The 26922-nt window shown below is 34.8% G+C and overlaps 4 protein-coding genes across 8 annotated transcripts in view; 1 reads left to right on the forward strand and 3 right to left on the reverse strand.

Moving 5' to 3' along the window:
* LOC133038737 (beta-amyrin synthase-like) overlaps window positions 1-26922 on the forward strand; it is a 47376-nt gene that overhangs the window by 12371 nt on the left and 8083 nt on the right. For all 5 annotated transcript variants that reach the window (XR_009688253.1, XM_061116970.1, XM_061116973.1 and 2 more), the window contains 2 exons: window positions 8344-8433; window positions 8548-8748. Coding sequence is in view for 4 of the 5 variants with exons in the window: in XM_061116970.1 (XP_060972953.1) it covers window positions 8344-8433; window positions 8548-8748 (291 nt within the window). In the remaining variant the exon portion in view is untranslated. The remainder of the gene's footprint in view (window positions 1-8343; window positions 8434-8547; window positions 8749-26922) is intronic.
* Window positions 11044-14369, reverse strand: LOC115713270 (uncharacterized). Its single transcript, XM_061118429.1, has 10 exons — window positions 14168-14369; window positions 13962-14030; window positions 13674-13852; window positions 13163-13591; window positions 12672-13070; window positions 12131-12429; window positions 11876-12049; window positions 11687-11791; window positions 11445-11616; window positions 11044-11347 (listed from the first exon to the last, which is right to left on the reverse strand). Exons 1-10 carry the CDS (start codon window positions 14367-14369, stop codon window positions 11258-11260), a joined length of 2118 nt encoding a protein of 705 aa, XP_060974412.1. The 3' UTR covers window positions 11044-11257.
* On the reverse strand, window positions 14456-15801 carry LOC133038959 (uncharacterized). Its single transcript, XM_061117682.1, has 4 exons — window positions 15643-15801; window positions 15041-15267; window positions 14856-14961; window positions 14456-14770 (listed from the first exon to the last, which is right to left on the reverse strand). The coding sequence occupies exons 1-4, from the start codon at window positions 15799-15801 to the stop codon at window positions 14456-14458; spliced, it is 807 nt and encodes a 268-aa protein (XP_060973665.1).
* Window positions 15953-20931, reverse strand: LOC133038960 (uncharacterized). The gene is made up of 3 exons (XM_061117683.1): window positions 20548-20931; window positions 17893-17949; window positions 15953-17534 (listed from the first exon to the last, which is right to left on the reverse strand). Exon 3 carries the CDS (start codon window positions 17522-17524, stop codon window positions 15953-15955), a length of 1572 nt encoding a protein of 523 aa, XP_060973666.1. The 5' UTR covers window positions 17525-17534; window positions 17893-17949; window positions 20548-20931.

The raw sequence follows: 26922 nt of genomic DNA on the forward strand, positions 1-26922 counted from the left end.
GTTGCACTTCGGGGGTGAAAGATGGTGGCACAATTAGATAGCATACCATTAGCAACAAGATCATCTAGAAGATTGCAATATGCAATCCATGGTTATTCAAATTGAAATTAATTGGCAGCCAATTCAAACAAACTCTCCAAACATTTTTTTTTAATCTTAGGACTATTGCGTGCCAATCCCCAAATAAACTTTTACCATTGTTCCATGTGAGTATAAAAAGCGCATTCTGCTTTGGCATCAAGCATACCTCAAGTTACATAACCACTATGCATTGTGTAGTTTCTGTTGGGTGTGAAGTGGCAAATAAGGTCGTCTAGCCACTGAGACCTGCTAGGCTCCCCCCTAATAATCCAGGTGACATCCTCCAGGCGAAAGAGGTTGCAGATTAACGACTCATTCAAGTTCCCATTATCCTGAATCAGTGTGTTGATCATGGTGTTCTCAAGGACAGCAAGAGGGGTTCGAAGGGAGAAAGGGTAAGGTTGAGGCAGCCAATGATCTTCATTAATGCACACATTATATATGTTTGGATCTGATTCTCCACCAAAGCTCATGTTCCAAAATCTCACGATCCCAGAGCATGCTATGTCTCACATATAGGAACTAAAGTGAGAAAGCTTCGCCTCCATGAGAGAAGTATTAACATAGTAACTGGTTTTGAGAACTCTAGCCAGCAAAGACTAAGGGTCGATAAGAACTTTATAACATAATTTGGCTAGAAGAGCTTGATTGTAATCTCCCGTAGGGCAAAACCCCATTACACCACGACTTTTTGAAAGACACTTCCCCCAATGAAGTTTCTGCTTGGAAGTAGATGAACCCCACCAGAACCGAGCTTCCATGGTATGAATATCTTCGATAGTGCCCTTAGGAAAGAAAAAACAACTCATAACATAGCAAGGGATAACTTGTACCACAACCACTTTTCCCAACTGAATCCACACAAAAACAACTAGTAAAGCCAATATGGACACGAACCCACTCCATCTGAAAAGATGAAGCCTTTGTTCAGAGATGAAGATCACACTAGGAGAATGCTTACACACTAAGGAAAGGTTGGAATGCATTGTCCAAGGGTTCCCCAACCCTTGGGCATACCAACAAAGGCAAATCATTGCTCATGCCACTCAAGGTTCGCTGCTTCCAGATCACCAACAGGGTTTATGGAACAAGAAACATCCCCCTCCACATACTGTTTGTTCATGCTCTCCTCCATCTGTCATTATCATTCGTAGCCAAATAAATAGGGTCCCCAATTGCTCATTGTTTCTTCCCTCCTCGTTGAGCCACAAATCTCCTCCTTTTGGGCAGACCCTCCATCTATACACCACTAGTGACTCTTGAGTTAAAAGAGAGAGGAACTTTCACAAGAGACTCAACATTTAGTACACAATCCAATTGAATGGTTGCCTACAATAAAACCTCAGTGCCTGAAGATTCCCTTTGGAGTAACACTCGCTCACTCTTCTTAGCCTGGTCACTTGTTCGATGAGCCCCAAAGATGATTTGGTTCACCCTTGAATTATTTGAATCGATATTGAACGTCTCCCCTTATGCTCACCCTAATGGTGGCGACTGTATAAGACTTGCAAGAATATGAAATAATGGTGGAAGCTCATAAGATAGAATAACCTTGACTCTCGCCTAAACGGGACAACGCGAATTCAAATCTTGATCGAATAAAAGGTTGCTAGAATGTTTGACATTTTAGATGAGCTGACAACTCTATTCAATGAATGGTAGCTTTGACTCTCGCCTAAACGGGACACTGATATCAGTTTGTTGAAAACCTTGGAAATTATTTAGGATTGTATGTTTTAGTATTTTCACTTGTCATTCCCACTTGCTATGTGCTTCATAATTTCTGAATTGTGTATGAATTTGTATTGAACAATGTTATTTTCTGTTATTAAATTGTAGTTTAATTTCGAATCTTCATTGTTGGTCTAACTTGATTTGTTTTTCTAATGAGATAAATCCCTAATGGATTTTCACCATTAGACTAACATAATAGTGTTAGATCTCGAAAGATAAATATTGTATATGCAACATCTAGCTATTCATCAATTGATGACACCTTAGACTAGTGTTTTACAATATGAAACAAGAAGATTGTATAAATAAGATTACTTTGACTCTTGCTAATCGGAGCATCGTTGGATTCTTATTTAAAACGAAATTATCCTAATTCCTCTTAGCTTATTCATTTCGAATTAGCTTAATGACATATCATTGGATGAATGGTCTATAAATCATATAAAGTCTTATTTTCTTTTAGAAAATTAGATGACGCATATGATTATATTCCCGGAATTCTATCCCTAAATGATATAAATCCTCAATCTTAGATATCTCCTACTTGTATCGGCAAATCATAGAGTTAGATTAGTAGTGGTGGTCCAAGAAAGAATTACTAATTATACAGTTACACTTTCACAAGTGTTTCATAACCATTTTCTATCAATGGATTTAAACTGTATGAGTTTAGTATTCTGTGACCAGAATCCACTTGCACTATTCTAAGAACTCTTTGATTTAACTAAACTTAAGTCATCAAAAGATACAACCACATATTTTATAAATCTAAGGCATTTGTATCTTGTTCATAGTGGTTTTGACAAGATCATTCTCTGCAAAGATTTAATATGCCTTTATCCACTGAAAGTAATTTCATCTCATTCGCAGATGGATGTACATTCAGGGGTGGATATGAGTTTTCGTTGTATTCTTAAAACGATCACTCTAGATTTTACCTTATGCAAAAGAAATTTGAAATGTTTGAAAAAATTCATGAATTTCTAGCAATGGTGAAGGTAAGTGGTTAAAGATCTTGCGAACTGATAGGGGTGGAGAAAAAGTTAGTAGATATGCAGTTCAAAGATCATTAATTTGATTTTGAATAATATCCAAACTTACCTCCCCAGAAATTCGAGTTGCATATTGATGATTAGTTACTAGTCGTTGCCTAAATCCTTCTATGGAAATAAAATTTCAGAATGATGTAATGGTTGTATACTTAATGTAAATCATTACTAGATTCATGGATGACCTAATCGAAATCTTAAGAAAAGCTAGAACTGCTAACCCTGGTTTGCATGTTTGTTAGCCATTCTAAGTGATTAGGGGTGGAGCATTCCATAGTCATTAGATAAGAAAGTGTTTGTCTAAACAAATACTACTTTTCTAAGAAAATGACTAAGTCTGAAAATAAAGTAGCAAATAAAGGAGATATTTTTTCTTGATTCCAAGAGTGTTCTATCATCTTATTTTACAAGATGATCCCACATTTTTCTTAGACATAGTTCACGGTACCTTGTTGTAGTGGGAGAGTTTCTAGGAACTCACCTTCTTATAACTTGGGAGATACTAGTGATTAAAATCCATTGTAAGTTTAAACAAGTAATGGATTGTCAATATAAGAAACTAAGAAGAAAGCCAAGAGAACTAAGGTTTGATCCATTCACATGGAGTAACCTAAGGTTTTCTATTACAAGGACATGAAAGGAAATTTTTATTCATAAGTTTATTCAATGGACTTAACAAAACTTCTTGTTCCTAGTATTATAGGTATGAGTTTATCTAAACCTATGGCTTGTGGTATACCTGGTAATTACTTACTCTAATGCAAGCATGAGATGCTGATGCATTTTCTTTCCAATGGAAATCTATAGAAGCTTCACAACTTCTTAGACATAGATTTTATTTATCTAAGGAAAAGTTTCAACTATTCCAGAGAAGATAAAGCCATGAAAGAATTCTTAAACCAACAGTGAGAGGTCTCAGATATGCTTTAGTATGCCTTACACCAGACACCTATTGTTGAGTGGGAGTAATGAGTAGGTATCAGATTAATCCAGGAGAGGAACATTGGAAGACAATCAAGTAAATCTTAAGATTAAGAAGAGGAACTATATGTTAGTCAATAAGGGTGTTTGTTTAAAACTCTTAGACTACACCACATCAGATTTCAAGACTTGCCTTTGTGCTAGAAAGTCTGCTGATGAGATGGTGATTACTTTGGGGGTGGAGTAGCGATTTTGGAGAAGTGTAAAAACCTATCTGAAATCTCTTGGTCTACCAGAGAGAGACTGAATGTTAAAAGTTGCAGGAAAGATACTTATTCAGTCTAAGGAAAGTTTTATACATTTGTGGCACTGTTCCAACTTGCCTTAACTACTAGGGTTACTTCCTGAATAACCAAAGAGTAGTTGCCCAAAAGTATAGAATCCAGTATCCCAAGAAAGTAGACATATAGAGAGGAATTTCACATTATCAAGGATTTTGTGATTAAGGAAGAGTAATGGTAGAGAAGAGGTTGTGTTTAATTCAACCTGTCAGATCCCATTACGAGGAGTTTACTACTATTACACTTGATTGGTATATCAAGGTGTTAATGATTATTTGAAATGCACTTTTTGTTTTATATTAGTGCAAGTGGGAGTTTGTTGGGTTTTATGCCCTAAATAAAACTCATTTCATATAATCAGATTTACTTATTAATAAAGATCAGAAATAACATTTTTTGTTGCATGGTTCACATGATTTATTTCATGATTATATGTATATAATGTATGAATTCTTTTTAAGTCCAGAACATATGAGTTTGTTAAAGATTATAGTGTTGTCAGCACAGTGGAATATAATCTTTATTGTATGTTCAAAAGTTTATTCCCTGATTTGTCAGAACACTGGATTTAGACTGACATGGTATAATCAGCGATAGGTATTCTTACACCTTGGAAAAGTGTTATGTCCTTTCCAGGACATTGGCAAAGTTTACCGAGATTCGGATGTATGGAGTATACATCGGAAGGGACCGATATTGAACTTTGATTAGATATGTTAAAATTTACCGTAATATCTATTCAATTCAATATCACCTGTTGATCCTAGATCACATGATCGAAATCCTGATATGGTTAGGCTCAATCTCAAGAGTGTTATTCGTGTTCTTTGATTTGTTAGTTAAGCCTAGTTTTGTATCAGGGTGATACGTACATTTTGGGAACATGGTAATGCAATTGAGTGGGAGCGCTAACATAAATATGGAATCTATAGCTTCTATTTGGCAAATAGAAGTAAAGGATGATTTCCTTCGAGCTTAACCAAACGAAGATAAATGGTGGAGATCTCATTTCACTTAGGTGAAATATCATTTATACAGGGTTAAGTGTTTTAAGGATAAAATACATTGTAGGGTGTTACGGTAATTTAATCCCTGTACAGTGTAAATCATCTATATAGAGGATCATTGATCACATTAAGGTTATAACAATGGATAACTAATGACGTGTCTATATCGTGGAACATATAGAGCGTTTCTATATGACTGAGAGTGCAATTCCAAGTTCTAAGTGTGGATTCAATGAGGAATTAATAAGTTAGAGATTTTAGGTTTATTTATTGATTAAGAGACTTTATATGTCTAAATTAATAAATATATTAAATGGCAATATTATTTGATAATTATTTCCAAGTTATTAAATAATTATAATTGGCATTTAAAAGGTTAAATTGGAAAATTGGCATTTTTGAGAAAATGGGAATGGAAAATAACAAAATGGGAAAGTTGCAAAGTGAGGCCCAATACCCTTTGTATGACCGGCCCTATGCATAGGAAATTCCATTTGTAGTTTCCATTATTTTAATTCCATACAATTCTAACCTAAACCTAGAGGGTTTTCTATAAATAGAAAGTGTTGGCTTGAGGAAACTAAGACACACATCTTTGATCACTTTGTTTCTCTCAGAAAAAGCCTCACACACCTCTCTCTCTTTTCTTCTCTCTAAATTTCGAAACCTTGTGAGATGAGTAGTGCCCACACACATCAAGTGGTATCTCAATCATAGTATGGAAGACTATAGAATTTCTGCATCAAAGAAGGAGAAAAGAAGATCCAGGTTCAGATCTTGGTGATGCTCTGCTACAGAAAGGAATCAAGGGCTAGAGATCTGAACGGAAGGAGTCATATTATTCCGCTGCACCCACTGTAAGGTTTTCTAACTTTATATGTGTTTATTTTCATTGTTTTAGAATTCATATTAGGTTGTTAATCCAACATACATGATAGTAAATAGATCCTGGTAAAATAATTTCCAACAGTTCTCTCCATTCATTTGAGAATAAAGAATCCATTCTGAATGAACCACGACATTTTTGACACCAGTCGATCTAAGTGATCTGGATTCTTGAAATTTATGATGAGGAAGAGTGCCTGCTCTATTTTCTCTCTGAACATAAAATCTAACTCTTTCTCAATCAGTTTCTAGATTCGACAAAGGATGGTCTTGAGAAGGGACTTAACAATATTCCTACTGGGTACATAATCTACCAAGAAGGCAGAGTTTTCCTATTGTCGTCGCACTAGATTCGTCAATCTCCCATTCGTTGTCTGCCAGAACATTCATATTCTTTGCCATTTCCAGTAGATACATCTCTATCGCACTCTAGGAGTATGCACTTAAAGGTTCTTTGAATTCGGGATAGCATAAACCCTAAAAGGGTGAAGTGATCAGATTCGAAGAGGCCAAAACTGAGAAGGAAAACCTCACCGAGATGGGACTTTTTTGAATGGAAGAAATATCTTATGCCATAAAACTTTTAAAGATAATCTAAAATCTTCAAATTAAATAGCTAAAAGAACTTTATATAGTAAACAATATTACAATTTAACTTTAATCCCCATTTAAATGTTATAGTGTTTTTTTTTTCTCGCAAAGTAATTTAAATACTATAGTGTAAAGTATATAGTTTAAACTTATAAAATATAAATTATATAAAAGAAACATTCTTTTATCGTACTACACAATAATTTAATTTTAAAACTTCAATTTAAATGAATTTAACTGTATTAATAAATTGAAGAATAATTAGTTTTTTTAGTCCCTGTACTTATGACACTATACTATGATGCCCCTTAATTTATAAGTGTAGTTAAAAATGCCCCCTAAAATATATCAGTTGGAATAGTATAATCCTTCTATCTAATTCTGTTAAAATTGACTAAAGTTGACTGTTAAATTAATAATGTGGCATTATACATAGATAGTAGTTGAAAAATTATATACCATTAGGAAAATAAATTACAAGTCATAAAAATTACAATCACAGAAAAAAAAAATGAAAAATAACATCCTAAAAAATAGAATATCATTACCTTAATTTTCCAAAAATCTCATGTTCTTTCTAGTGATATCCATCTCTTCAAATACTGTAGAATCCTAATTTTACACCTTTTTCTAATTTGAACTGCTAAAAAACGATTGGAATTATTTTAATAAAATTATTTTTATTAATTTTTTTTAAAAGGTTATGAAATCATTTTTTAATCACCTTTCATTGTCAGTTATTATGCCACCTCATAGTCAATTTTCCCTCTAAAAAGAGATGAAATTACTACTCTATCCTTTGTTATAATACCACATCATCAATACAAACAGTATTTTTAAACAAAATAAACAGAAGGACTAAATGTATGCATATAAAATTATACAAGGACTATTTGTAACAAGCTTCATAGATTAAGGGGCATAATAGTATAGTGTCATAAGTACAGGGGGTAAAAAAGATAATTATTCTAAATTGAAATAGTGACAGAATAAAGTATACTATTTTAAATCTAAAATTTCAGACTTAGAATTAATACTGTATTTAAATTAACAAGTAGTATTGTCACATTTAAAATGAAAATATGTAAAAAAAATAATAATAACTTTTTAGTTGTTGAATGTTGACTTAAATTGTTAACGGTGTTTTAGAAAAAAAAAAAAAAAGATCGGACTTAATTTATTAATTGAAATATTGAAGTGGAGAATATTATATAAACTTATAATTTTATTTGATTATGCATAAGAATATTTAGTTAGATTACTGATTAAATTATACTGTTTGATTAAATACATAAATTTGTAAAAAGTAATATAAAATTAGGGACACGATTTTGTCCCGTGATGTACTTTCACGGAATGTATTCCGTGGTACATTAAATGGGTCTTGGGGTACATTAAATGAGTGTCAGGGTACGTTTATACTTTTTAACCCTAATTATTCCTAGATCAATCTCAGCCGTCAGATCAAATAAGTCTCTCATCTGACGGCTGTCGTACATCACGGAATGCATTCCGTGAAAGTACAATCACGGGACAAAATCATATCCCTATAAAATTATTAAAATATAAATACAACCTATTTTGAAAATTGCAAATGAGATATAAATTATATGTTTCAGCTTCTAGTCTAGCTACTTATGTATGTTTTTAGAATATGTTTATACATTAATATTACCAAATTGATTACTGGATCATATGATTTTTGTCTTTATAAATTTATATTTGTATGTACAGGTGATGTGTCTTTACATTACAGGTCACCTAAATATCATTTTAAGCACTGAGCATTGCAAAGAAATTCTTCGTTATATATATTATCATCAGGTAGTTACATTATATAATTTTTTGATTGCATATATTAAGTTATAAGCTGAGATTATGTTTTTAGATTCAATGGTCTTATACTATAAAAACTCATTGTTTAATTTTCATGTGTAGAATGAAGATGGTGGATGGGGGTTGCATGTTGAAGGTAAAAGTATTATGTTTAGCACAGTTCTCAACTATATTTGTATGAGAATATTATTAGGAGAAAAATCCAATAATGGTGAAGACAATACTTGTGAAAAAGCAAGACAATGGATTCTTAATCATGGTGGTGCAACATACATACCTTCTTGGGGAAAGACTTGGCTCTCAGTATGTATATATATATAACCTATATATAATTATTTGCTATAAATAATTTTAATATATATGTGCTCTTTATTATAATTAAGTTGAGGTTTGAGTGTTGAAAATATGATAATATGAAACCAAACCTTAAGTACGATTTTAGAGGAGGGTTTATATTTGAGGGGTCCATCTTTAAGTTTATTTGTTTATTTTTATTTTTGTGTAATCTCAAACTATTTCATACATGAGTTTGAGACTCTCCCTTAATTTCTCAACTTATAAAATCCACCAAAATACTCTTATACCAAACACCCTCATTAACTCTTTGCATAACCTAATGATACTATCACAAATATATATATATATATATATAAATATATATATTTATATATATGTGAAGTCATAAATTTGATCCTCACTGGTTGAGATTTAGATTATAAGATTGATTTAGATTATATAGGCATAGTACAATACAATAGGAGCCATTTAGACTGTTCCAAAGTGGCATTACATAAAAAAAAAAAAGCATAGTATGTGTTTTGGTGTCCTCTGCCTAATTAGCATTGGAACTGTTATTTGGTTTGGCAGCTAGATTTTCATTTGTAGAAAGATTTGTAGTTGGATTTGAGCCAGATCCAGTGAGAGATGAGCTGCCTTACTTGTTGCTACCATTCATACCCCGCACCTTCTTAACTTTACTGTCAAAACTGAGCAACAAACCTTGTAGTGATCTTGTCAAGATATATTAGGTTTTTCCAGGGCCGGCCCTGAAACAAAGTGGGCCATAGGGAATTTTTTGATTTTTGGGCCTTTATGTTGGAAAAAATGTAGTATTTTTCAAAATCGGTAAAAAAAAATGTATAATTTTAAAAGAAGAAAAAAAATTTTGGGCCCCTGGGCTGGGTGGGCCCTAGGCACAGGCCTAGCCCGCCTATGCCCAGGGCCGGGCCTGGGTTTTTCTTCCACTTGAACAACAATAGAGAGATACTCAATAACTAGACCAGAAGTTACATTAGACACCAGATGAGCTTCTAGATAAGGGTCTCTAGAGAGGGCAAGCATATCATACCATATTTTCTTCTGTCTAAGATATTCAATCAAGGGTGTCATACCTTTGCGAGTGGTGTGAATGATGGTTTTGTGTTCATCCATTTTGGCTTTAGAATAAGCTCCAAATAGATTCTCTAAGGCTCTTGAGAGTGCAGGTGAAGTGGCATACCGCATGACTTCTGTTGTAATTGATTCTATATAAAACTATAGATCCAGCCCATGAGAAGTTGGTCACTGACTATCCAATGTTCGTAGTTTGGATTAATATGGTGAATCCAAACCCTGGTTGTCCATCTGTAGTGATTTCAGCTGGTATGAATTCAAGTGGGCAAGGTTTGACTCCATTGACAAAACCATCCAATCTATGACCTCGAATTATGGTAGATGTAACGTCCCCGCTTCAAGCCTCCATTGGGTCTTTACACCCACGGAATGAATGGCTCTTATACACAAGTACGTCACTTTGGCTGCTTCCTGGATTGATGACTGACCCTACAGACCAACACGAGTGTTTCCAGTGTGTTTTGTCCTCACTCACACGCTTCCTGGGAAAACTTCCCAGGAGGTCACCCATCCTTGAAATTGCTCCAGGCCAAGCACGCTTAACTGTAGAGTTCTTTCGAGATGGGCTACCGAAAGACAAGATGCACCTTGTTGGTATAGGTGGCACCAATCAATCCATTTAAGCCCTCCTCAACTGTGTAGTCCCATACCTACACAGCCTTAGAATCATCCCACTTGACCTTCCCCAGGCGGTGTGGGATTGCACAGCTTACCCGGTATTTCTCCTTACGGATCACGGGACTACTGACTGTCACAATCACCCCCCACTACTACAAAAAGGGGTATTTTCGTCGTTTTATAAGTGACATATAAAGATTTTGCGTCGGTCTACAGAACCGACGTGTAATCCGTAGACGTAAATAGTGTTTTATTTGCGTCGTTTTTAAAAAGACGCAAAATACAATTTTCGTCATTTTAAAACCGACGCTAAAAAATTACTTTTCTATTTTATTTTAAGCGTCGGTTAAAAAGTGACGCTAAATGTGTCATGGCATTTTAAAATTGTCACAAAAAACTTATTCCGTCGGTTTAAAAATGTCATATCTATTTCGAAAAAACTTTTTTTTTTTACCTATTGCGTCACTTATAAAATGAAGCACAAATATAAGTAAGGGAAAATTGCAAACTTTTCATGCAATTTTCCCCACCTGCATTATCAAATTTTAGAATAACTCTATATAATAGTAAATACATAATACAAAAAAAAATTAAAATAACATTTTTGAAACTTATATTAAATTAGTAATCGATTCTATTAACTAATCACACAATACCAAAATTGTTAATAAAATCGATTCTAAAACTTAAATTCCATGTATATCGTAAACTAAATATAAACTAATAATATATGCAAAAGATAACAATAATCATAAAACTTGTTACTCATGTATTATATCAAAAGTGTAGTAACCTTAAGTACTTAATCTATAATCAATGGCTTCACAAATTCGGCCAACTCATCCCGTACGGCATTGATCTCCTCGTTACTATAGGGAGCGTCTAACTTGAACTGTAAAATAAAAGATCAAAAAACATTAATCAACATATTAAAAGTATATATAATTAAAATACAAACTAAATAGAGAAGAGTAGTTATTCATGTTTACATGATTTTTCAAAAAACTTGCAGGATTAACAACCGTCATGAAACTCTGAATAATCTTCATAACATAATAACCACATTGTATTCCATCCGGCTGCTGTCGACACGTGTATTGGTTGATTTTTACTGGACCCTTGTTTCGTATATTTTTTTCGATCCTGTACATGTCCACAGCACTAAACAAAAAAGAAATTAATTAATGAATTGATTTGTAACATAATCTAAATTTAAAAAATTATAACTTACTTTTGGATACATTTCATAATATCAGTTCGGATAAAGTCATTCGTCGAGTCAAGATATGCAACACTTTGAGTATTGGCATGAATCATAATTGTCAACCAGTGATCACTACAGAACAAAACATGTTAATTCAGTCAACTCACTAATCGATCCATTAGTTTGTTACATTTATTAATATAAAAACATACTTACCCTGAATTCCACGGACATATCAACCATTGTTCAGGTTGCATACCCATCATTCGCTGACATAGATTCTCTGAACGTTGTTTGAGTTTACCAGCTTCAGTTGATACTGAAGCAGGATTATTAAATGCATATGTATTCCTCAACCCACCAAGATTAAGTGTGTGTTCTTGCAAATAACTAAATTAAAACAGATTATTAATAAACAGTTGTATATATAATTTTTAACTTAGATATTAACTTAGTTATTAACTATTATACCTGCACCAAAGAGACATAACAGTATTTCCAATCATATGGAGCTCGCACACATCTTCCACCTCGTCAGCGCTGATCCAACACTCTTGGCCTTCTCCTCCGAACACTTCCGGTTTAATATAGTATCTCTTTGATTTCTTAGCAGGCCAATTCTTCACAATCTCTGAAAGTCCAGACAATAATTGTGTCTTTGCAGGGGGAATGTACCGTTTGACAGACTGTTTATTAGGCCCCTTTGGGTTTATCGGTGGCTGAGTCGGTGGAGCCAAATGATCTCTTGAAACTTTCTTCTTTCCTTTCATCTACATCAAACAATTAATTACAATTTCAAAATATAATAATATCCCGAGGTTAAAGTCTTAAAATACTTACAAAACTAGCTTTGAATATATCATGGCCACAAAATTTTCACCAATAATGCATTCCCATCCCACTAGACACTATCATTAGCTTCTTTAAAAAGAAAGTATCACCAAATAACTATTTGAGTTCAACCTACTCATTATTCAAGAAAATATACTTGAAAAGGAAAAAAATGATGTACCTTCGCTAAATCATCTGGATGTATGTTGATTAGGTTCTTTGGCCAAGCTACAAAATTGTTTACAGCTAAACCAACTGTGTCGAAGCCTTCATGTTCTATAGGGCATGGTAGAATGGCATTTTCTTCAACCACCTTCTCAATAAAGACACGTTTGAAATCATCAAACTTCTTTTTAACTCCATGTATTATAATATTGCCTTCTTTGTCTGCCTTTTCAAGTTTCACATAACCTGATGCAACTAAGACCGGATCTTTTTCTTTGGGATCAATCACGTACATACCACCCCCCATTCCTCTAACACGTCCTCCATGCTCTTCTGTTCCCAAGGCTAGAGTGAGTATGTCTTTTGAGCCTTCTACTAATATTGTCCCCTCCTCAACTTGCTTTCGTATCTCAGCCTACATTCAAGAAAGTAAAATTTGTAAGAATTTGAACAACATAAAAGTGTTTAAGTATTTGATCAAGCACATATATGATAAATGGAACTTACAATCCGGTCAGCGACCTCCTGAGCAGGGCCATCGAGCTCGCCGTTTTTGTTCGTGTGTATTCTAATCCACAAGTCTGCCCTGTCATATATAGTAAGCTGGTGGCCCAACTCTTTCTCCAACTTTTCTTCAACTTTCTTAACACCACCTCGGCCCGCATGGTGATTGTATGTATTTTGACTCCTGATATCTTGCATTTTCTTTCTCTTTTTTGCCCATTCGGGACTACATCTTTTGGCAACAAATGCTTTCCAATCTTCGGGCTTGTAACATGAAGCATAAGCATCTGGAGGACGATCGAGCATTGCTGGAACTTTATCTTTGTATTTGAAAATTAGGTTCCTTGTTAGGAATGCTTTCCAGTCTTTCCATCTTCGTCCAGCAGTTTTTAAGGTAGAATGCTTAGCTTCTGGGCCTAACTTGAACATTGACTGCAAAAATTAGCAATAATAGTTAGAATGGGCAAAAAATATTCAACTACATATGCAAATTAATCTTAGCTATTAGCATTACCTTGATGTACTCCCATAATAGATTTTTAAATTCCATTGGAACTTTTCTCCAATCATTGTATGCCAGTGGAAGATTTCGTCTTGCATACAAGCCAATCAAGCTAACCGGTTCATTTGCGGTTGTCCCCAACGCACTGGCCCCATTGGTTGTACTCGACTTCGAGAAGTATTCCTTCACTCCTATTCTTTATATGCTTCGTACCCTTATATGCCCCCCTACCATTTTTCTTCTTTGGTTGTGAATCGTGTCGAGTTCCGGTTCAGTGCAGTGGATCGGATTCGCATTCACCACCAATGGATTGTCCCCAAAGGGCAAAATCATCATCATAGTCACCGTGGTCATCCATAGTCAATGTACCTACACATTAAAGCAAAATAATAATACATAAAATTAACACAAAAATTTAGATTAGGCGCAAAAAAATATAAAATAATATAAAACAAAACACACCAATATTTATAGATTGATAGTTTACTCAATCCATAATCCTTCACCGTCTTCCCGAGAAGAAATGATTTCGTCCCGAACGGCGACATCAATTGGTGGTGGATTGATTTCAAAAGTTTTATCATTGAGATATAAATCTCCACCAGACTCTTGGTAATCATAATCTTTTGGTTGTGTTGTTAGAACAACCGACCGCCGACCATCTATTGGGTCACTCATATAAAATACTTGTTTTGCACAGGATGCCATTATAAATCGATCGGACTTGTGTCCTACTCGATTCAAGTCCACTAGCTTGAATCCAAACTCATCTTCTTTAACTCCATTATCACTCCTCACCCAATCACAAAGAAAAACAGGATTCGAAAGCTAATGTAATCTAATTCCCAAATTTCTTTGATTACACCATAAAAGGTCATATCACATTCAATAGGGTTTTTGTCTTTTGAACTAGCTACTTGGATAGCACTAGCAACAATCATGACACCACTATTTTGTGTTTTTCTAGAAGCATCACGATCTTTCGTGTTAAATTGAGTACTATTTATGTAGTATGATTGATACTTTAGTACAAGAAATGAAGGAAAATGCGATATCGAAAGTAGCAACTGAGATACATTGTTCGGGGAGTCACTCATTTCCACAATCACCTAGCATAAATCAAATTAATTAGTAGTTACATGAAATGATTATGAAAAACATACCAATTTCAAATCACTCGGTATTGCATAATACCTTTTCTTTCAACCATGTACTAAAATTTCGATAATGTTCATCTTGCACCCATTTGTGGTTCCTCGACTTACTAGGATAAGTAGTCTTGATCCAATCAAAATGTTTCCTTCAAGATGTAGTTAAACATTATTCTTATTAGTACACTTTTAATTTGAATTGAATATTAAAAATTAAATTAAACTTACTCAATGTACGGTTGAACCTCATCAACATTTTGCAAAACGAGTCGGTGTGCTTCCTCTCGATCAGCTCGACTTACGTCGCAAACAGAAACACCCCGACCCCCTTTACTAATTTCATTATCAAATCTAGGAAGACACGACCCAACAGTTGCTACATTTGACAAGAAGTCTGAACAAAATTCTACAGCCTCTTCAACGATGTAGGATTCAACAATTGAACCCTCCGGCACCTTCGTTTCTTACATAACCCTTTAGGATTTTCATGTACCGTTCCATTGGGTACATCCATCTCAAATACACCGGCCCACACATTTTTACCTCTCTCACCGGATGAACGGTTAAGTGGATCATTATGTCAAAAAAGGATGGAGGAAAAAATTGTTCTAAATAACACAACACTTCAACAATTTCTAATCGGAGATTTTCCAACTTTGACACATCTACCACTTTGCAACAAAGAGATTTAAAGAATAAACATAACCTGGTGATGGCATAGCGAACTTTCTTAGGTAAAACAGAACGGATACTCACCGGCAGAATATGTTGCATCAGTATATGATGATCGTGAGACTTCGGTCCGACAAAATTAATTTGTCCATATCTACCAAATTGGAGATATTTGAAGAATACCCTTCGGGTACTTTAACGTGAGACAATGATGTACAGAAAGATCGTTTTTCTTCCTTAGTCAGGGCATAACACGCCGGTGGTAAAAAAGTTCGTTTACCAATAATTTCTGGATGTAAATTTCCTCTAATCCCCATCTCTTTCAAATCTGGATTTCGGGATTTAATTCCATCTTTACTCCGACCAGAATATTAAACAAGGTATTAATTAAGCTATACGAGACATTTTTCTCAATATGCATCACATCTAAATTGTGACGTAAAACCAAATGCTCCCAATACTCGAAGCTCAAAAAATATTGATTTTTTTCTTCCACGGTCCCTGAGGTTCATTTGTGACACCCTTACCTCCTTTTCTTTTCTTCGATTTTGACTTTCGCTTTCCAAGATTGAATTGAATTTTATTCAATTTTTCTACCAATTGTCTTCCGCTTAAAGGTGGGGGAGGCATTTCAAATTCTTGCTTACCGTCAAATGCCTTTTTCCAGGTCCGAAATACATGTTCGGGTGGCAAAAACTTTCGGTGTCCCATATAACAAATTTTTCTCGAATGTGTTAAATAGCGAGAGCATGTTTTCTCTTCACAGATAGGACATGCATTATAACCTTTCACACTGTAGCCAGAAAGATTCCCGAAAGCAGGAAAATCATTGATTGTCCACAATAACATGGCCCTAAGATTGAATGCTTCATTCCTATAGGCATCATATGCATTAACACCGTCATACCACAATTTACTTAAATCATCAATAAGAGGAGCTAAGTATACATCAATATCATTGCCAGGTTGTGAAGGGCCTGATATCATCAATGTCAACATAGTGAACTTTCTCTTCATAACAAGCCACGGCGGCAAATTATATATCACAAGCAAGATTGGCCAACAACTATACTTACTGCTAAGGGAAGTATGTGGATTGATACCGTCTGCAGAGAGACCAAGACGGATATTCCTAGGCTCATTGGCAAAATCAGGCCATCTAGCATCAATTGTTTTCCAAGCGGGAGAGTCAGCTGGATGTCTCATCATACCATCTTTCACTCTATCACTGGCATGCCAAGTCAAATTTTTAGCATGGTCGGCATTTCGAAAAAACCGAACCAAACGAGGTATGGGTGGTAAGTACCACAATACTTTTGCAGGAACACCCTTCTTTACCTCATTAGAATTCTTTTTCTTTTGCCACCTGGACTCACCGCACGTTGGACATGATACCTCATCCACAAATCTCTTTCGATATAGGATGCAATCGTTAGGACATGCATGTATCTTTTCATATTGCAAGCCTAACGAACACAATGTCTTTTTTGCCTCATAGAAAGACAAAGGCACCTCATTACCTTCGGGTAATAATTCTCCTAAGAAAGCTAGTAACTCTGTCAAACTCTTATCACTCCACCCGTGTTTTGCTTTCAAATTGTATAGCCTAATAAGCGTCGATAATTTAGTAAACCTAGTACAATTAGGGTAAATCGGCTTTTCAGCATCTTCTAACATAGTTTGAAATGTTTCAGGACGAACTTGAGATTCAAACTCTGCTTCGTTAATCATCTCTGCGATGTGATCATCTTCATACTCCACATTATTAACAATCTTATCCTTTCTAGAGGGTCCCTCGCCCGATCTTCTAATTTTTTCTCCGTGGTGATACCAAACCTTATAACTCCTGTCTATACCGTTCTTAAACAAATGTTCTCTTATTTGGGCAATTTTCATACGCTCCATGTTACCACATTTGAGACATGGGCAATGAACCAAATCAGGATTATCCGCATTCTTTGCAGAAAACTCCAAAAAGAAGTCAACACCTTCCCTATATTTTACCGTTAACCTATTCGCACTCATCCAATCTCTATCCATTTCGAAACTTCTAACAAAACAACAAAACAACAATTTAATTAACCTAATTAATACAATAAAATAATTCTATATCAACTTAACCTAATTAATTTAATAAAATACTAATCCTACTGAAATTTCTACCGAAATTTCGACAGCATAACATCTATAATTCGGACGTTCCCGAAAATTTTAAACATGCAACTAATCTATTAAAACATCCACAATAATACAAACAAACAAAACTATAATTAACAGTACAAATATTACCACCCATCCGACCGCAGTCATGCAATTCCAGAACTTACTTCACTATGGATGAATATCTAGGATATTCAAACTCTTCTAGGATTTATAAAATATAAAGAAATAAAGTTTGAGTAGCTTACCAATTCCAAGCTAGCGTTCAAGCAATTTCTTCAAAAGATACTACCACAATTGAAAAGCTGCATTGTGAATAAAAGTAGTAATGTGAAAAATTGTATATTTGGTCGAATAGCCAAAAATACAAAAACAAAAGTACGTACATACAATATATATATCATACTAGACAAGAATGTTACTCGGATAGAATACAATTGTTCGTTTCACTTCAATATGAATCAATCTACTTGTTTTCCAATTTCAGCTCACATGAAGATGAAGTATAAACATATAGAACTAATTATGCCAACCCACTTACTCTATGTACACAAGGAAAATACATTCCATAATAATAAAATCATTATGAAATCATTGCCAAACAGTAGCAAAATGCCCCATTCAACTATAATTAAAATTGGTCTCTGTTTTAACACTTACTCATTCAAATCTTTTCAATATTATGGTTTATATAATGAGTGACTATAGAAGGAACAGAGTCAAAAAAACATGGACACATAACACAGTAAAATAGTATTCATTCTTACTTGATAAAATACCTACGGGAGAAAAAGAAGAAAAGCTTATTTAATTTTGTAGACCAGAAATTCAGGTGAAAAGATTGAGGATGGATGATATAAACCAATTCCTCGTCTGTCATCCTGCTAATAGAATTTGGTTCTACTGCTCTCATTTAAATCTCATGATACTTCAATGGTTTTGATTTATTCTGCATATTATTAAGTCAAAAATTTAATGCTTCAATGGTTTTGAAACTTCCCACTGGATGATTAGTGTAAGATTAACATAAGTAGTTCTGGTCATGATGACGGTGTCTCGAATGGAACAACCCTATGGATTGGATTCAATCTAAGTGTGAGTAGAGTTTCTTGCTGCTAGGTGAGGGTTGTGTTGCTTGGAAAGCTCAATTAACTTGACCCTCCTTTTGCTAGAGCTAGAGGGAATATTGCAGACTGCAACTGGTATATCTCTAAATTGATCTTTTTAAAATTTGAATATTGTTAAGAAAAATCAGAGTGATGTGTTCCTTTGATCCTAGACTACATTGTCTAACTCGATTTCATTTTTAAACATTATGGCTATTGAATGCTAAAAAAGTTTAACTAGTTTGTTGTCCATATTGTGTTAAGAATGTATGAAAACTTGATATACCAAAAAAAAAAAAAAAATGAAAATATTACAACTAAAATGAATAAGCAAAATTACCTAATTTCTCAGTATGAATCACTCTTTTATAAGTAATAGAGTTTTTAACAAAAAAAGTGATTACAGTTTGAAAAAGCTCTTCATAGGCAGGAAAGGCAAGCATAAACAAACCAATGGCTATCCTTTACAATCCCAAAACCGAATCAATTAAAGCTCTGCAGCAGATTCTAATGCAATGAATTTAATATATTTCTTTAATTTTAATGCAATGAATTTAATATACTACTAATTTTATATAACTTTTCACTACAATTTATCAAATTCTTTTATTTAACCAAACTGAGCATGTTAATTTTATACAAGAAAACAAATTATTTTATACAAGAAAACAAATCATAATAAGGATAAGAGAAAACACCAATAAATATATTCCATGTTGTTCAATTCCAATTTACAAATCCCATTCCCTGTTCCTGTAAACTTCATATTGACTAAAATCGATTGAAATTAAAATTTTAAATATTATACATGTGAATGTTATAATAATGGATGAAAGGGCTTTCCTTTCAATGAAGTGTTCAGAAATAATAGACCAACTTTTTATTTTTTTCATAAAATTTTCTTTCTTTACATGCAAATTGCAATGCTTATCAATCATTTCAAAATATATTATTAATCATTAAAGTAAGTAGCTTTGCTAAATTTGCGCAAAGGAGCTAAGTTGGTCTGGCCTACAACCATCACATGTTTAATACAAATAAATGAAACACTTATGAAATTGTACTCTCAATCTCATCATTTTATTTATGTATGATCTCTTAATTTATAATTAATATCTAATTGTTATTAACCAATCTCTCTCTCTCTTTTTATTTTTTTTTTATCATAACCAGTAAATTTTTTAACAAATTCAAAACAAAATGTCTGTGATGGAAACAAAGGTTTCATCTCCCTCAAAAGAAAACAACAAAAAGAAACAGTAGAACTAGAACCATTTTTGTTATATCATAAGCAAGCAGCTCTATTAAATTCTCTAGGAATCCAAAAAAAATTGGCGTTAGACAACAAATCAAAGTCTGTAAATAGATTCAAGAGCAAAACTTCATCCTTTCAAGTTAGAACTTTCTCCATAACGTTAGGCAATGAGAGAAAAAAACTGGATTTGGCTAGTTCCAATTTACAAAAATCTGTTTTAATTACCAGTACACTTACATATATCAAACAACCTAAAGAATGAAACATACATATATTTACCAGTTCTTACCACAAACAGACATTTATTGAATAGAAATCATATTCCAAATCTTAATATAACCTAGTTTTAAAACCCTAATTTAAGATTAAAGGGAGAATCGGGCAAATCGAAGCTAGCAATGTAAATCTAACAATCTAAATTTCTAACATTCAAATTGGAAACCCCCAATTTGAAAAAATTAACATACAAATGAAAAATTTCTAGCACGAGAGATTAGTTGAGAGAAAGCAAGAGAGAAAGAGAGGGAAAGCGAGAGACTTACGGAGGTGGGAGAGGAGACCTACGCCGATGAGCGAAATCGCATCCCTGTTCGAGACCTTCAGAGCTGAGGACGAGAGCTGATCGAAATGAAAACAGAGCACGAGAGACTGAGAGAGATAGAGAGAACGCAAGAGAGAAAGAGAGGGAAAGAGAGAGACTTAAGATCTGAGAGCAGTGAGAGACCTACGGTTCGAAATCGCTCCACACCTTCAGAGCTGATTTCAGTACAAAGCGCGCACGAGAGCTTCAAAATGAAAGTCTGTTTCGTCGATTTGGGGAGTAAGTGAAGAATAGGAGTGAAGAATAGGAGGATTTGCGTCGTTTTCTCACACTCGCAATCTTTTTACCGTCAGTTTTAAAACGCCACACAAAGTATTCGTGAGCTTTTTAAAACGACGCTAATAATGAATGATTTTTTTTAATTTTTTGACTTTTACCGTCGGTTGGGTAATTAGTGAGAGATATAGAACCGACGCAATTTATCAATTTTTTGTGACATTTTACAAATGACGAATATATTAAATATGGTACTATTCACGTCGGTCAACGCGATGAATAGTCGCGTTGACCGACGTGAATAGTGAATTTTGTAGTAGTGCCCCCTTACGGGGTCCGACGTCCTCGTCAACCACACTTCCGGCTGGGTCAAGGCTCTGATACCATATTGTAACACCCCGATTTCCCGAGATGTCACATAGGATAGTCCGTATAAAATAATTTAATAAGATAACGACAAACAAATACTTCTTTATTGAAAAACATCCAAGCATGAGATCTCATTGTTTAAAACAAAATTCTTTTAGTACTGTAAACTTAAATAAGAACTAGTTAAGTCAAAATAATAGTTCCAAAATGTTTAGTAGTTAAAAAAAACATTAAAAGCAAAATAATGTGCCAGCCCCCTAACATGCGGTCCACGCCTCGAGCTCTTCATTCTCACTGCTTAGCCTTACCCTTACCTGCACACAGAGTACCCGTGAGCTAACACCCAGTAAGAAGAGCTATGTAGGACATAACCCTCCTAACTAGTTACTTGACATAATTTACTCTTTAATATTAATCAACAGTAATTCACATTCCATAAATATATCCACAACGCATGTTGTTCTCACATGCACACATCAAGTCTCATACCGCACATTATACTCACATACAATAATCAACTATTCTCTCATGTTGATCAGACATGAGGTAACCTGCCCTGCCTTGTGTTATTCTCACACTTGGCATCCAACAGGGCAATTAATTACCATAAGTTGTACTCACCCATGATAAAGTTATAACCTGCAAGTGATATGCTCACACAAGCAGCAAGACCCTAATATTATTCTCATGCTAACGATGCTCACAAAATATAAGGAAATCACAATACAATCAAATTAAATAGCAACCCATCCCAAGTTGTATGCATAACATACACCCTGTGCACAGATGTCCACTCTTCTTACCTCAGTTGCTAAGACCACACTTGCTACCTCGAGCACCTCAACGAATTTCCTTGTTGAGAACAAGATCCTAAACATTCATTAACACAACAATACACTCAAAATACATTCAAGTATGAATCTCTAAACTCATACAGAAACTTACGTAAAAATACGTAACACATAGGTCTATTTCACTTGCATGACACACCATACATAAGCATTTATTATTTTGATTCACACAAACATATTGCATGGACTCAAACAAACATTCTTAACGTAAAACATGAATTCATACAACACATTTTTACGTAAAATTTACTAAAATACTATTTATTCTTATTAAAGTCCAAATAAATAGTTAATTAATCACCAATAATTATAATAAATACCTACAGCAACCAATAAATAATAAAACCTATTCCATTCGATATCATAGACAGTAAATGGTATTTCAAAAATACGTTTTACTATTTTAACAACACTTATCCATTTTTCATAATTAACTTAAGCATTAATTAAGTAAATTCATGAAAAATACCAAAATTGATTAAAAACCGAATCTAACTCATCTAACACAGTTTATAATCTGTACTAAGTCATAAATAATTTTCTTTGAATTTTCTAAGCAACCTAGGTATTTTTCATAATTAAAATAAAAAATAACATCAATAATTCATGAAAAATACATAATCGCCTGAAAATTCAATCTACCAATTTTATAACCGTTTATATATCATAGTCCATCATATAAAATAAATCTAGATTTTTTTGAGCACCCTAAGTATTTTTCATAATTAATCTATGAATTATACTAAATAATTCACAATAATTCCAAATAAATTCAAAAAATTATGAAACTTCACCAAGCACCTTAGAATAAAATAAGGAATCAAAATATACAAAAATATCTAAGAAAGACACCTCAGAAACGGTCAGAACGCGGTCGCCGGCGTTCTCGTCGGTTTCGTCGCCGGTAAAGTGTAACTTTGTCTCCGATTGCTCTTGAAGTGTCCTTTCCATTGGGGAAGCTCTCCACAATGCTCAGGACCTCAAAACGATCAAGAAAAGTGGTCCGAGAAGGCAGATCGGGGTTGTCTTCTTCATTGGCGGTGTACCGTCTTTAATGGAGTCAAAATTTTGGATTTTCATTTTGGACGTTAAAGCTTCATTTTCTTACGTCAAAAACAATCCTTAGGGTCCCATGCACTCAAATATAACCTCCCTTGACCCAAGAACAAGCTTAAACACGTTCGAATTCGAGTCCGTAACTAAGCCGCACCTTTGAAGCTTCAAAAATGGCGAATCTCAAATCGACGACTTCCGCCCCTTATACCACGTTAAAAAGCTTCCTTAGGTTGTATATAAGTGATCCCAAACCCCCACGTTCACCCAGGTTTCACTCCGCTTGAAGAAACAAAAATTTTCGGTATCGTATACGCCGTATACGTGCTCTCTCTCTCTCTCTCTCGTTGGTTCTCTGTTTTGGGTGTACGAAAATAGAGCTTAAAACCTAATTTCTATCGAGTTTAAACCCAAGAAAAATATCGCTTTGAACCGAAGTGGAGCGATTCCCATTCCACAAAATTAGGCATTCGGTTGTGCATATATACGTTCGTATATGCACAGTAACAATAATAATAATAATAATAATAATAATAATAATAATAATAATAATAATAATAATAATAATGATAATGATAATAATAATAATAATAATAATAATAATAATAATAATAATAATAATAATAATAATAATAATAATAATAATATTTATAATAATATAATAATATAATAATATACCCATATAACAATATCCAGACATATATATCTATCAGGCATTATGCACATGCCAATAAAATCAAATATTATATCATCATAAAAAAAATAATCCCATACATATTTAAATCCATAAATATGTAAAATAAATAAAAAAAATACTCTCAGCTAAATAAAATTACAAAAATACCCTTTCGGAGTTAGCGGATATTACAATTATCCCTCTCTAAAAGAAAATTTCGCCTCGAAATTTTACTCAAATAATTCTGGATATTGTTCTCGCATATCAGACTTAAGCTCCCAAGTAGCTTCCTCAACCACACTGTTTCTCCATAGGACTTTCACCAAGGTAATAGTCTTATTTCTCAAAATCCTATCTTTTTGATCAAGAATCTTTATCGGGCGTTCATTGTAAGATAAGTCTTCCTGCAAACCCAGTGTTGCATAGCTCAAAACATGTGATGGGTCTGACACATATTTCCGGAGTTGAGATACATGAAATACATTGTGCACCCCAGATAATGATGGCGGTAAAGCTATTCTATAAGCTACACTGCCTACTCTGTCCAATATTTGAAATGGACCAACATATCTGGGACTTAGTTTCCCTTTCTTGCCAAATCTCTTCACTGAGAGTCCTTTTCGTGGTGTCACTCGAAGAAACACATGATCACCCACTTCGAACTCAATGCCCCTCCGCTTCAGGTCTGCGTAAGATTTCTATCTGCTCTGAGCTGTGATCATTCTAGCCCCGATCTTCTGAATAGCTTCGTTGGTGTGCTGAACTGCATCTGGCCCTAGGAGTTTGTTCTCTCCCAACTCATCCCAATGCAGTGGAGACCTGCATTTTCTTCCATACAACATCTCATAGGGTGCTACCCCGATAGTAGACTGATAGCTGTTGTTGTAAGAAAATTCAATCAAAGGCAGGTATTTGCTCCATGATCCTTGGAAATCTATCACACATGCCCTCAACATATCTTCCAAGATCTGATTTGTTCTCTCAGTCTGACCATCTGTCTCTGGATGATATGCAGTGCTGAACTTCAATCGAGTTCCAATTGCTCTCTGTAAGCTTTCCCAAAAAGACGAAGTGAACCGAGCATCTCGATCACAAACAATAGAATACGGTGCCCCATGTAATCTCACAATCTCATTCACATAAAGTTCAGCAAAATGGTCCATGGAGTAAGTCATGCGTACTGGTAGAAAATGGGCAGATTTTGTATACCTATCGACGACTACCCAAATGGCGTCATGTTGCTTTGTAGTCTTAGGTAATCCAGTCACAAAATCCATGGAAATCTCTTCCCACTTCCATTCAGGGAGCTTCAGTGGTTGTAACAATCCCGCTGGTCTTTGATGCTCTGCTTTAACTTGTTGACATGTTAAGCATTTGGCCACAAATTCAACTACATCCTTTTTCATACCAGGCCACCAATACACTGCTTTTAGGTCATGGTATATTTTAGTGGTCCCGGGATGAACTGAATAAGGTGTAGTATGAGCTTCTACCAATATCCCCTTCTTGAGCTCATCATTATCGAGCACATAAATTCGTCCCTTGAACCGAATTAATCCCGTGTCTGATATTTCATAATCTTTGGCGTTACTATTCAAAATTTCTTGCTTTAGTTCACTGAGCTTTTGATCTGTCGTCTGCCCCTCCTTAATTCTTTCTAACAAAGTGGATTGAAGTGTGTCCTTTGCAAGTTGCCCTATAATAAACTCTATGCCAGCGCGTTCCATGTCATCCACTAATTCCCTTGATACTCCTTGTAAAGTGGAAACTAGTCCGGGACCTCTACGGCTGAGTGCATCTGCTACCACATTGGCTTTACCGGGATGGTACATTATCTCGCAGTCGTAGTCTTTGACTAGCTCCAACCATCTCCTCTGCCTCATGTTTAACTCCCTCTGGGTGAAAAAGTACTTTAAACTCTTATGATCGGTGTAGATTTCACATTTCACTCCATAGAGATAATGACGCCAAATTTTTAGTGCAAAAACCACTGCGGCTAACTCTAGGTCATGTGTCGGGTAACTCTGTTCGTATTCTTTTAATTGCCTTGAAGCGTAAGCAATTACCTTCCCTTCTTGCATTAGAACACAACCCAACCCTTGTTTAGATGCATCACAATATACCGCAAATTGTCCCTCTTCTGTTGGTAAACTGAGGATTGGTGCTGAGATAAGTCTATTCTTCAACTCTTGGAAGCTTTGCTCACACTTGTTTGACCAGGAAAATTTTAGATTCTTCCTAGTTAATTCTGTTAAGGGTGTGGCTATCTTTGAGAACCCCTCAACAAACCTTCTATAATAGCCTGCTAAACCCAAAAAGCTTCGAACCTCTGAGGCGGTCTTTGGTCTAGGCCATTCTTTCACTGCAGCAACCTTGGCAGGATCTACTTTTATTCCCCCGTTAGTGACAATGTGGCCCAAAAACGCAACCTCAAACAAGAACTCACATTTTTTGTACTTGGCATACAATTGATGTTCTCTTAGTCGCTGCAAGGTCAAGCGTAAGTGCTCCTCATGTTCCTCCTCTGTCTTAGAATAAATCAGTATATCATCTATGAATACAATGACAAACTGATCCAGATATTCCTTGAAGACTCGGTTCATGAGGTCCATAAAAGCTGCTGGGGCATTTGTAAGTCCAAATGACATCACCATGAACTCATAATGCCCGTATCTCGTTCTGAAGGCTGTCGTCGGTATGTCTTCATTTTTGATTCTTAGCTGATGATATCCTGAACGAAGATCAATCTTAGAAAACACCTTTTTTCCTTGAAGCTGGTCAAACAGATCGTCAATCCTCGGTAGTGGGTACCGATTCTTTATAGTCACCTTGTTCAATTCTCGGTAATCTATGCACATTCTCATAGTACCGTCTTTCTTTTTAACAAATAGAACTGGTGCGCCCCACGGAGAGTAGCTAGGTCTGATAAACCCTAACTTAAGTAATTCTTCCAACTGTATTTTGAGTTCTTTCAATTCAGATGGTGCCATTCTATATGGTGCGCGGGAAACTGGTGCTGTTCCGGGCACTAATTCTATCACAAATTCGATTTCTCTGTGTGGTAGTAACCCGGGTAACTCCTCTGGAAATACATCAAGAAACTCAGTAACTACCCGTGTTTCCTCCGGCTTTCTTTCAATTTTCTTGGTGT

This window comes from Cannabis sativa, chromosome 6 (genome assembly GCF_029168945.1).
Source record: "Cannabis sativa cultivar Pink pepper isolate KNU-18-1 chromosome 6, ASM2916894v1, whole genome shotgun sequence".
In the NCBI taxonomy this organism is placed as follows: domain Eukaryota; kingdom Viridiplantae; phylum Streptophyta; class Magnoliopsida; order Rosales; family Cannabaceae; genus Cannabis; species Cannabis sativa.